The sequence below is a fragment of the Hipposideros armiger genome, unplaced genomic scaffold, assembly GCF_001890085.2.
Source record: "Hipposideros armiger isolate ML-2016 unplaced genomic scaffold, ASM189008v1 scaffold_539, whole genome shotgun sequence".
Lineage (NCBI taxonomy): Eukaryota > Metazoa > Chordata > Mammalia > Chiroptera > Hipposideridae > Hipposideros > Hipposideros armiger.
This window is the reverse complement of record NW_017731889.1, coordinates 344,350-356,648: the sequence shown is the minus strand read 5'-3', so window position 1 is coordinate 356,648 and position 12,299 is coordinate 344,350. Positions and strand designations below refer to the sequence as shown.

General features: G+C 40.5%; 1 protein-coding gene across 23 annotated transcripts in view; it reads right to left on the bottom strand.

The window, feature by feature from the left end:
* The window catches only part of AOPEP (aminopeptidase O (putative)), a 433,403-nt gene that overhangs the window by 384,808 nt on the left and 36,296 nt on the right, over positions 1 to 12,299 (bottom strand). For all 23 annotated transcript variants that reach the window (XR_002126899.1, XR_002126900.1, XR_002126898.1 and 20 more), the window contains exon 2: positions 4,577 to 5,515. Coding sequence is in view for 12 of the 23 variants with exons in the window: in XM_019668789.1 (XP_019524334.1) it covers positions 4,577 to 5,379 (803 nt within the window). In the remaining 11 variants the exon portion in view is untranslated. The remainder of the gene's footprint in view (positions 1 to 4,576; positions 5,516 to 12,299) is intronic.

The window sequence follows — 12,299 nt, the reverse complement described above, 5'->3', positions numbered from 1 at the left end:
TCCAGATATTTTATTTTAGAACTAGAATAATAATGGGAAAGGAGAAATTACTGACAATTATTGGAAGGAACACTCTTATAGCTTCAAATATATTTTCAAGTTCTTCTCCAGAGAACACTGCCACTTGGTAAAAATGGGAGGACTGCCCTTACAGAAGGGGGCTTACAGGGTAGAAAGAGGGTTACTTCTTTCCAAATTTGAAGTTTATTTTTTTAATAAACTTTTTACTTTAGAACAATTTTAGATTTGTTTTAAAGGGCAAAAATAATACACAGAGTTCCCGTATACCCCATGCCTAGTTTTCCCTATTAATATCTTACTTCAGTATGTTACATTGGTCACAGCTGATGAACCAATATTGATACATTATTATTAGCTAAAGTCCAAATTTTATTCATATATCCTTAGATGTTCTCTAATCTCCTTTTTCTGTTCCAGGATACTACATTATTTTTAATCATCGTATCTCCTTAGTCTTCTCTTGACTGTGACAGTTTCTTAAGACTTTCTTTATGTTGACCTTGAGAGTTTTGAGGAATGCTGGTAAGGTATTTTGTTGAATGTCCCTCACTTGGAATTTATCTGAAATTTTTTTCTTGGTTAGGCTGGGGTTATGGGTTTGGGGGTGAAGATCACAAAATGCCATTTTCATCACCTCAAACCCAGGTCACATACTATCAACACGACTTGTCACTGTTGATGTTAATCTCGATCCCCTCACCGAGGTCCTGTTGGTCAGGCTTCTCCAGTGTAAAGTTGCACTTTTTCCCCCTCTCCATACTGTCCTCTTTGGAAAGAAGTCACTGTGTGTAGTCCACACTTAAGGAGTGAGGCGTTAGGCTCCACATCCGGAGTATCAACATGACTTGGACCTCTCCCACACCGTGGGTTTGTCCATTCGCCTCCATTTGCTTATTTAGTCAGCCACTCATTTATATCAGAATAGACTCATATTTATTTTATACTTTGAGTTATCATCCAAAACTATTTTCTTTATTTTGTTGTTCAGCTTTGGCCATCTTGTATATTCCTGCCCCAGTCCTAGCTATTTTTCCAAGAATCCCGAGCTCCTTTATTGGAGAATGGTATTAGAAACCAAGATCGCGGCTTTAGGGTGTGCTCACCACTTCCAAAACCTCTCAGCTGACAAGCAAGGAAATATATGTGTGTATGCTAACCCTTGGGAACAGTGTATCTACAATTATTTCTATGTGCAGCCATCCTTATCAATATTAAGCTAAGTGTGAAGTCATAGTAATGTCTCCAATTCTAACCCATTTCCACATGGATCATTCTAGCCTCTTCCCCTCGCTCATCTGTAACCTCACACTCCAACAGTGAGAAAGCTGGCTCCCACCATCTGCCATCCATTTACTTGCTTGTTCAAGTCCAGTATACATGTATAAGTGGTGCCAAAACTGTTGACCTGTTTGCCCATGGGAAAAAACTTTATTGACTATGGTATTATCTACAGTTCCTTTTACCTTTAGCTTTACAGACTCCACACATTTTCAGTTATTCCGCTCAGCACCTTTTCCCCATACCCGCTTCAGTAAAGTTGTTTCTGTCACATTGAGAATATCCTGGGTTCCTCTGACCTCCTAAATGATTATTTATTTATATGTAATAAAACAAAATAAGTTTTATTCACAAAAAGGAGTAGGGCGAGGGTGTGAAGGGGAGAAGCCACTAATGGCATTCGAAAGGAAAGGAACCAATTTAGAGATTTTCTTGAGTCTCTAATATCTGCTTCAGATAGAAATTTATTGAAAGTTATCATAATTAATTTATTTTTTAAATGTATTGAAATCTTTGCATACAGTAAGGGATGTGAGTAAAGATCAAAAGTAAGAAACACAGCTCCCTTTCACAATTAGACATGGATCTTTCTAGGAGTTTCAAGTAACTTCATTCAATTTTCTTACTTGTAAAATGAGAATAAAAAGTTTCCTAATTTATCGTAGGTACACCGATAGTATTCTGTCATACAAGGGTAAAAATATAACAACTATTTAGTTTTAATTGGAGGAAATAAGCTCTACCCAGTTATATTTTTCACATAATTGTGAATTTTATATTTTTACGTAATTATATTCATAAAGCATTGTAACACTGATGATTACTATTCAGTCATATCACTAAGGAATTATTTCTGTCTAGCACCCTGGGATCTTTAAGCATTTTAAAGTCCTTAAAGTATCTAAACAGTTACCAGTATATACCTAGATTTATTCTTAGCATATAGGAGACCTGACAGACATTTGGTGGCCATTCACAGAAGATTATCTTGACTATAATAAACTCCCTTCCCCCCCCCCCCCCCAAAAAAAGGGGAGAAAAACATCTTTTGAGAATTTTAAAAAAACCACACATTATCCTTGTAAGACTGTATAAATGCCATTTTTTTACTGACATATAATCACAAACTTCCAAGGATACAGTTTAAACTTGTGCTGTGATAATGCATACTGAATTACTGGAAAAGGAGACATCGAGAATAAATTCACCAAGTCAGCCTTTGCAGGAGCAAATTGTGCCCAAAGACCTCTTTAGTTTCTTTACAGAAACCAGCATTTATCCATAACTCGTTCCTACTCAACGCTTTACATATAATGTAATTCACAAATCTACTCTCTTTCTTTATAGTGAGCACTGAGAAGGAAGACAAGTTTGAGGCCATTAATGGCTATTTCTTCCAAATACTGTCAATAGTTTCTTCTTCCCCATTATTCAATTCAAAAATGAAATACCGGGCCGGCCGAGTGGCGCGATGGTTAAGAACTGGCTTGGGACGTCAGAGGGCCCTGGTTTGGATCCCACATATGAGGGCCAGTGACACTGCCCTCTACAGCTAAGATGCTGAACAACAGCTCAACCTGGAGCTGGGCTGCTGTGAGTCGCAGGCGACGGTGTAGGCTGCAGCCCCTGTGGCAGTGGGTTGCCATGGGCTACCGTGTGTAGCCAGCAGCCAGCGTGAGCGGCCAGCAGCCGCAGTGAGCGGCCGTCCAGAAGCCGGAGACTGATCTGTCTCACCCGGGAAGAGCGCAATGATGGTGCCAACTTGGGCCAGTGAAGCAACGTCCTCCACAACTAGACTGAAGAACAAAACGACAGCAACTTGTCTGTTCCCCTTCCCCCAATTCCCCAGCACTGTTCCCATCTCCCGAATTCCCCAATAAAAAAAAAAATCTTAAAAAAAAAAAAATGAAATACCTGGAAATACAAAAACTACAATTTCCTAGTTAAGTATTCAGAGACAGCATATTGTTAAATCTTACTGAATACTCCATCTTTAATAATTTCAAAAATTTTTGAAGATACAATAAGAACACCTGTTGCCTTCCCTCATGGCCTCCCACAAATATCTAATAAGTTATCCTGTCAAGGAACCACTATGCTTTTGTAATTAAGCAAGTTTGTAGCCACCCTGTATTTCCCTAAAGGCGGCCTCAGGCTCTAGCAGAAATAAGACAGGAAGTGAACTCATTCCAAGCAGGGCAGCAGACCAGAGCAGGAGGTAAGATTAGAAGCAAGGAACAGGATAATTAGAGCTCAAAGTCAAAGCGATGCTTTGAAAAAAATCTCAAAGGTTTTCTGGGGGGTGGGCTGGGGAGAGATGTAAGCAGTTTACCGAGACCACCGCCTCCATGCAGGGAGAACAAGGCTACAAACGAAGGTGCTCAAAACAGGCTCACAGAGGTCAGCGTCCCTCCAGCCAAGCTGTGCAGTCATTGCCATATTGATTGGCAGTACATTAGCACAAAGAAACAGGTACAATAATGAGGAATCAATAGAGTCTGATTTAAAAATTCTCAAATTCTAAAAATTGGTGGAGGAGCAAGAACAAAAGGACAAATGGCTGCCTAAGTATTTCCCCTGGAAACAATGTGCCATCGGTTCCTTCTCCCTTCACTAAAAACCAGCAGTCTCCTTACTATCACATACCAAGAATCATGACCAAAGAACAGTGTGCCCCATCAGCAGGACGGTCACACTGCTCAGAAATAGGCCTTTGGAAGGCTTTGGGGTTCACATTATATGACAGCTGACAAAGTCCAAGGAGGCACAGCTGCCAAGAGACAGGTACAGTAAGCAAGTCACGAAGCAGAGCTGACTTTATTTGGAAGCACTTTGCCAGGCTTCACACCACCTCACTTGGCAGCAGTCTCCTCCCTCAGCGGGGACGCGAAGGACTTTTGAGAGAGGACTCGTTCAGAGACCCATATCACTCCCATCGATAGCACTGCAAGTCGCCAGTAAAGACCTTAATGGAGAGCTGGGCTCGGGATTTTATCCTAAGGCTTGCCTTTCAACCTCCTAACTCAGAAATACAGGGCTTAATGAGGAAATCTTTTCATCCTGACTTAAGGGAAGTAATCCTATTAAGAGTTGAGCACGCCTGGGAATTCACCTGTTTCCCTGGGGGTCTAAGAATCTGAGGCTGGATGGGTCATGCCACAGAATAAGAGGGGCATTTTTGCAGAGTTGGTCCCCATCTGAGAGCGTTCTTGCAGAGATTCATCTCCCAGTGTGTGAGATCAACAGACAGCGGGCTGCGGAGTGCCCAAGAACCTACCTGCCACTCTGGTCTGAGGTCCACGTAACTGATCGCCCCTGGGGTTTGGTTCTGTACCATATCCTTACGGCGTGGGGAAAGTCAGTAGCTGTCTGAGCCCCTCTTTTCCTGATCTGTAAGCTCCAAGTGTCAGTGTCAAACAGGAGTTCTCCACAGCCAGGAGCCTGGCTGCAGCAAGCAAAATAGTCTAACTGCTCCCTCCAACGATCTGCAGGCAGAGTCACAAGTTCATGTACAATCTGATTCCTGAGCTCAGAAACAACCGTGAGCTTGGGAGACCTTGTAAATTTTTCAATACCTGGCACAGCAGCAACATCCACCTCCTCAACCTTTAACACAGATAAATCACAGCAGTCCAACACGAGCACAAAATCCTCACTCCCATGATTCCCTGTGTCACAGCAGTACTTTGAGCTAGAAATCCCAGAAGCCTGTTCCCAGTTGTCATGGTTACCATCTTTACCAGAAGTATCTTTTTCACCTTTACCACACATTGCAAAATCATTGTATCCCGTTTTAGATGAGAAGGTCCTTGTACTTGTCCCAGGAACGTGGCAGGGTTCCGGCATTCTAGCTGTGCAGGCTTCACTTGACTCAGATTGGCAGGTCTCCTCAGTGGAACTATCCTTTTTCCTGAATCTGTTTTCAGGATCATCAGGCGCAAAGAAAAGCACAATGGTGCCCTCCATGACTTGACTTTCAAAATCCACCTCTAAATCCAGTGCATAGTGCTTCACAAGTATGTGGCTAGTGTTGGCCATGAGAGGCAGGTCATCTCGGGAAGGGTCCAGCTTTCTGTCCATGCTGGAGGTTGTGGACAGCTTTGTTAAAACTCTCAGACGGGGCCTCCTATTTATCTTAATCACCCGGAATCATACACGACTGCTTGCCACAAAAAAACCTGATGTCACAAATGACGGTTCCACAACTTTCAGTCCCCTGGCAAAGAAGAAAAACACAATTAGACAAAAATCCAGGAGAGAACCTAATGCTCCCGCAGCCGCTGCTTCTTCTGCACGTTGACGACTTCCTGAAATGATCCCCCAATGTGGCAGAAGCTCATGGCTACAAGGCAGGCTAATCTTTGTGACTGACATCAAAGAAAGCTGCATTATGGGTTTCTAAAAGTATTTCAATAACCAGTGGAATGAAAAGGGCCTCCACAAAGCCAGAACCATGCTCCCAACTAGAACAATCCTTGTTTTGGAAAAGAGCAATTGTTATGCAAAAGCGTAACCAAGCATCACTGTGCATCTCGTTTTAAAAGATATTAAATGTATCATTTCTAATTTTGTCAAAAGATAAGTAATTGTTTCTCTACTGTGATTCTAAGTAACAAATGTGAATGAAGGCTAAATGGCCTCATACGTTTTATTCTTTGAGAGCAATAATTTAATACATACAATGTAACTCCAGGGATTAATGTACTTTTCACATTAGGACGGCTCTCGTATCAGCACTTCCAGTAAATTACAGGAAAATGAGCCAATTTACCAGGAGTGCATTCCAAGTATTCCTTTGAGATTGTTCATGGAGATTTTTCAAATTTATAGTTAAATACTCAAGGTATATCATTACATCTTAATAGCTGAAAACCCATTAACATTCTGAATAATAGCCTTCTTGTGGCAAACAAAAAGGTCTTCTCATTTGAAAAAAAGGTATGCAAATACCTATAAAAAAGGAAGGAGAGAAATTAAAATGTAGAAACAGATGTGGTAATAAAATGCCCAAGTTCTTCATAAAAGTTCTGAATCAAAATGTAGTCTTATTTTATAATAGCAATTCAGCTAAAAAAATTATTTGAAATTATTTCAGTTCCTGCTGTGTACCTAATTTCTTTCAGCATATGCTATTATTTTTATTATTATTCTTTTACCAAAAATGAAAAATAAAAACTTGGGCAGAGTAGATACACTTAAAACAGTTTTTGTATTTATAAATATCAGGAAGTATTCTTCTAGCAACCAAAAAAAAAAATACTTGCTTGACTTTTCAAGTAAGTTGAGCCTCCCTTTTTACCCTGTTTAACTCCTCCTCACTTCCCTTCTGACTACCTGCATGTCTACTAGACTCTTATTTCCTTTCCTTCTAGAATCTCATTCCAGCAATCAACTTCATTGAATTTTCATTTTCTACCTCCCCATAGGCTATTTCCTCATCAAAATCTCACCTAGCCTAAACAAATCTGGCTTCCTGCCGCCTTATACAATCAGCTTTCATATTTTCCCAGTCATGGTGACCACACTCCCTTTGCATCCCTGTCCTCTAGCCAAGGGCCTGCTCAACACACTGCTCCCTGAAGATGACCTGACATCACACCTCCTTGTTTTCTGGACTAAGCAATGCACCACACCTGGAGTGCTCCTGGTTCCCACCTCCCACATTCACCTGCCAAAGTCTATTCTCTCTCCCAGTTCAAGTGCAATCACCTCCCCAAATCCTTCTCTGCTCCCTGCTCCCTACTCTCCCTCTCCCCACCAAACTGTATGTGGTTATGTACAAGGTGTGATCTAAAAATGCTTAAATTAAAAAAAATTATTACAGTAAAAGGCACATTGCCATTAATCCCCCTCAAAATACTTCCCCTCGCTTCGAACACGCTTATCCTATCGTTCTTGCCACTTTCTGAAGCAGTTCTGGAAGTCCTCTTTCGTGTCTTTAGTTGTACTGTTGTAGCTGCCTCGATGTCATGAATCAATTCAAAAAGTTTTCCTTTCATGGTCATTTTGATTTGGGGGAATAGCCAGAAGTTGCACAGTACCAGATCTGGTGAATAAAGTGGATGAGGACACACCATAATGTTTTTGACAGAAATTGCCGCACCAGAAGCGATGTGTGACACAGAGCATTGTCATGATGGAGGATGAAGTAAAGACACCCATGAAAGAGGAGTTCGAGAACTGCTTCAGAAAGTGGTAAGAATGATGGGACAAGTGTGTTGTTCGAAGCGAGGGGGAAGACTTTGAGGGGGAATTAATGGCAATGTGTCTTTTACTGTAATAATCTTTTTTATTTAAACATTCACTATAGTTTTTGATCATACCTCATACACTTTGACTTTTAAGAGTAATAGGAATTGAGAGAAATCAGGGATGTAAAGAGTAGTTTGACATTACTTTATGGAGAAGTTGATACTTCTCTTGGTCCTAGAAAAGTGAATGGGCAAAGGAAATGAGCCCGGGTATTTTCTTTTCTGCAAGACAGTGACTGAACTTGTCATGTAAAGAATAATAAACTTCAGTAAAGCCCATTGGCTAGATCTATGTAATGAAAAACGGACATTAAAAATTCATTCTGCTGCTACCATGTAGTATTTTGTTGATTGGGCTCTTTAAAAAAATTGTTTAATAAAAAAAACCCCTGCACGCACACACACGCACACACGCGCGCGCGCGCACACACACACACACACACACACACACACACGAAGAAAATCTGAATCAACTGAGATAAGGATTAACTTAGTGGCTGTCTACACTATCATATTTGAAGAAATATAGTTTAGCATTTGTTACAGAATTGATATAACCATTCACTGTCCAACCCTAATAGGTTCCTTCATTTACTTGTGAAAATTAATATAACTTAAGAATAAAATATATTCTGTAGAGTTGTTTTCACCACTTCTGTCCCTGGTGGCAGAGAACGAGACTGCCTTAGAGCGCTACCCATCCAGGCCTGTTAACGTCGCCTTGTTTGTCACCCTAACTGGCTTTCCTTTGGTCCTCTTCAGGGGCTTCTTCCCCACAGATGCAATTCTAACTCTGTTCTCCCTTTAACTTTGCAACTTCATGCCTGCTGGATTATTCACAGCTATTTGGCCTCCTCCTTTCCTGAGGTGACTCTGAATCTCTGATGCCCCATCATACATACCTCAAGGATCTCTAGTTCTTCCCAACTATTGCCTTCTCCTGGTTCAGAGGAAACTATATCCCTTCTCATTAAAGCTGGTTTCCTTCCCCTTACATCCCAGGTTCTGGGGTCTGAGAGGCCCAAATAAACAGCACTCTTCTTGCCCATCTAAATTCTAAACATTCTGAGAAATAAGATGAGGATATGGCAGAGGGAGACCAAAACGTCACACTACTGATGAAGGCTAAACTGGAAAACCTGGTTTAGCATGGGAGCCAAGCCAAAGTTACCTGAAAACCAAAACCCAAAATTCAACAGATTTATCCATAGGGTCACAGGTAATGCTGGTTCAGGTCAAAGCTCCCAGAAGAGGAGGTACCCACCCCAGGTAAGACGTAGGGCTTGGGGAAGTCAGGAGAGCAGCTCTTTGTGGTGGGGAACACTGCCCAAAAGCGACAGGGAGGAGCTGAGTTGAACTGAGCAAAGCATGCAGTTAATTCTTCCCAAATTTACCAGAATCAGTCACTCCACCTCCCTGAGAGTAAAAGTAAAGTGACCAGGAATGTTAGAGTATCAAGAACAAGAAAGGAAACAGCAGAAATGAGAAAGAAGTCTTCCCCGCAACACCATCCCCTCCCACTAATTTGGAATCTTTTTTTTATCTGACATTTTTCTCTAGCCAACATTTTGTCCCTTTCCATGTTTCTATCCTATTCTCAATGTTTCAAGCACCCCAAGGCTGCCACCTTTAAAAACAAATATATATATATATATGGCTATATACCTTACACTAATACAATGTTATATGTCAATTATAGCTCAATAAAACTGGAAAAAGCAAAAACTGTATTTGGCACTGTTGCCCATTTTAACTAGTCTTTATTTCACTGAACTTTGGAGCTGAAAAATTCCTTAGAGCTCATTTAGTCCAACTCTGTTTTACAAATAAAGACAATGAGGCCCAGAGAGGCAAGCAATTTGTCCAAGGTCACCCATTTCTGATGCTTTTCCTTGGAATTCTCATCTTCCAGCTCTCATGGCCATTTCCTTCACATTGTCCAAGTCATAAATCAAATGTCACCTCTTAAGACTCTTTTCCATATCCCTGTTCTACTGTTTTTTTAAATCTTCTTTAAGTTGTGTGAACTAGAATCATATTGTAACAGCTTTGAGGAAGAAAGGAGAATTTCAAGCCAGCCCCAGAAGATTCAGAAGGTCACCACCACCTGTGCACGATGTTCATCCTGAGTTACATATGATGTGAAGTCTATTAAAGCCTGTAGCTTATTACGCCTACTTTGTGCTTGCCCTGGATCCACAGATGACCTAAATCTCCGTTTTCTGGGAGTCCCTAACTCTCACTGACATCAGTCAGTGCCACAGGCCCAGGCTTAGGGAGGAACCGAACTGACTGCGGTTGCAAACACGGGTAGGTGGCCGCCTTGAAAGGCCTCTCTCAGCAAATAGTAACCATATTTCTAAGCAATCCGTTGACTTCAGCACTTTCTGCTATTATTGTGCTCCAATTTAAAATGCCAACCCTTCTCACTAAAGTATTTTTCCGTTCTCTGTCATAAGCCATAACATAAAATTCCCCTCTTTATCAAACCCAATGGTTAGTTTCCAGTGGCTAACCACTGCTGCCTCTAAAATGTGGTGTATATTTTAAAATGCTTAAATGATTGTCTCAGCAACACCATTAAAGGTTTCAAAAGGCTTACTACTTTCTTAAGAACAGGGGAAGGGTGGGTAGGAAGAGGATCAAACACTAAACAGAGCTATGGCACAATGAAAAAAACTGCCCTGCCACTTTAAATCACCCAAACAGAAACGCATGCAATCACAAATGTGTGAATAGCCTCTGCAGCGCCATTCTGGATCCCTCCAAAGAAAATCATTTCATTCTCCTTTCAAGCTCCAAAGCTGTGTCTCACTCTCAGGGTCTTTATGTTATCCTGTCTCGCTTCACAGTTACCTCCAGCTTCCACTAGTCTATAAACAACATGTGACTCCTGATTCATCTTTGTGTTCACGACCACGTTAAGTAGAGTGCCCTGTACATAGCAGGTTCTCAATAAATGTCTGTGGAATTGACATCTGAGGGCATTTGTGATTTCAATGTCTAGCTATTTACAGAATAGAGATTCCAGCTTGCTTAGGTTGTAGTATAAAGTTATTACGTAACAAACATCTTCTTCCAGACAGCTCTCATTTTTTCTTCTTAGGATATACCTGTACCTCCTTAAGCCACATCTCTTTTCTTGTAAGCAACTCAGGAGAAAAAGAGAAATTTCTGTCTGTACGCTTATTATACTGTATTGAGCTCTCTGTGAGGCATTACAAAATATTTAATTCTACAGATTCCTTGTTCAGAGGAAGACAGCTTTCTACTCTTCCAAGACTGTTCATTCCTTAGGCTACAGCGATTGCTCTTAGTGACAGCCAGTTTACTGCTGGAGTTTCCTGTTTCTGGGCACAGTTCCTCAGACACTCAAATGCATACAGTCATAGGAACATTGCTTATTGCTGTGAAATCCAAGAAAGTCATTCTGGAATTAGAAGGAATCTTAGAAATGCAAATGTATTATTTTGTGTTAAGAAATGTCACACTGACGTATTATTCTGTAACATTTCTTTCACTCAGTGGTTTTTGAAATACAGCCATGTAGATGCACATAGATCTAGCTGTTTCTTTTAACTGCCACTTAGTGTCCCTATATGAATATTTCACAGTTTATCTATATATTTCCCTGTGTATGTAACATGCTGTTGAGAAGGCTCTGACTCTTGGTAAACCTCTGAACGAGTGCTGTCTGCAGTGTCCTGTCAGCAACAGCCCTGCTCAGCTCCTGTAGACTCACACCTAGGGATTCTTTCATGGAATCAATCCATCCCATATTTGTTTGATCTTCCCCTTTTCTTGCTGCCTTCTATTTTTCCCAGCATTACTGTTTTTTCCAAAGAATGCTATCTTCTCACGATGTGCCTGAGTAGGACAACTTCAGTTTTGTCATTTTTGCCTCCAGCAATGTTTGAGGCTTACTTTGCTCTGGAATTGCCTTCTTGGCATTCCAGGGCTCTCCTCCAACAATGTATTTCATATGAATCAATTTTCTCCCTATCAGCCTTCTTCACTGTCCAACTTTCACATCCATGTATAGTAACTGGGAATACAAGGGTGTGGATGACCTTAGCCTTGGTCTCTAATGACAAATCTTTGCTCTTGGTGATCTTCCCTAATTCTTCCACTGCTGCTCTTCCGAGTCTCAGCCTTCCCTTTATATCTTGGCTGCAGTCTCCATTTGAATTGGTGACTGAACCAAAGTAAGCAAAATCTTTAACAATTTCCTTACTGATAGATATTGAAGTTCTTTTAAATTTTTCATTATTACAAACCATGCTGCAAAAAACATCCTTGTATATGTCTCCTGGTACACATAGTGTCTTCTAGGTAAAACACCCAGAAATTCCATTTTGCCTAATATGAACATTGTCACACCCATTTTCTTTTTATTTGTTTTTTTCCTGATATAACTTTTCTATCCCTTTATTTTTATTTTTAACTGCTCTGGGTTGTTTTGCCTTGGGTGTCTTTTTAAAGCAACATTTGGCTGCATTTTAAAATATATAATCATTTTTAATAACTGAAAATAATATATTTACATTTATCATGATTACTGTTGTAACAGCACTGATCTCAGCCTACTTATTTTGTGTTTTCTATCTACCACAATTTTCTTTATTACTTAGCTTTGACTTTTCTGCTTTTGGTTCAATTTTTTGAATTTTCTTTTTTCTCTCTACTGTTTCATAAGTGCTGCAGTCTATTTCTTTAACATGTCTATTTAAAGTCAATCTCTAGTGGCCT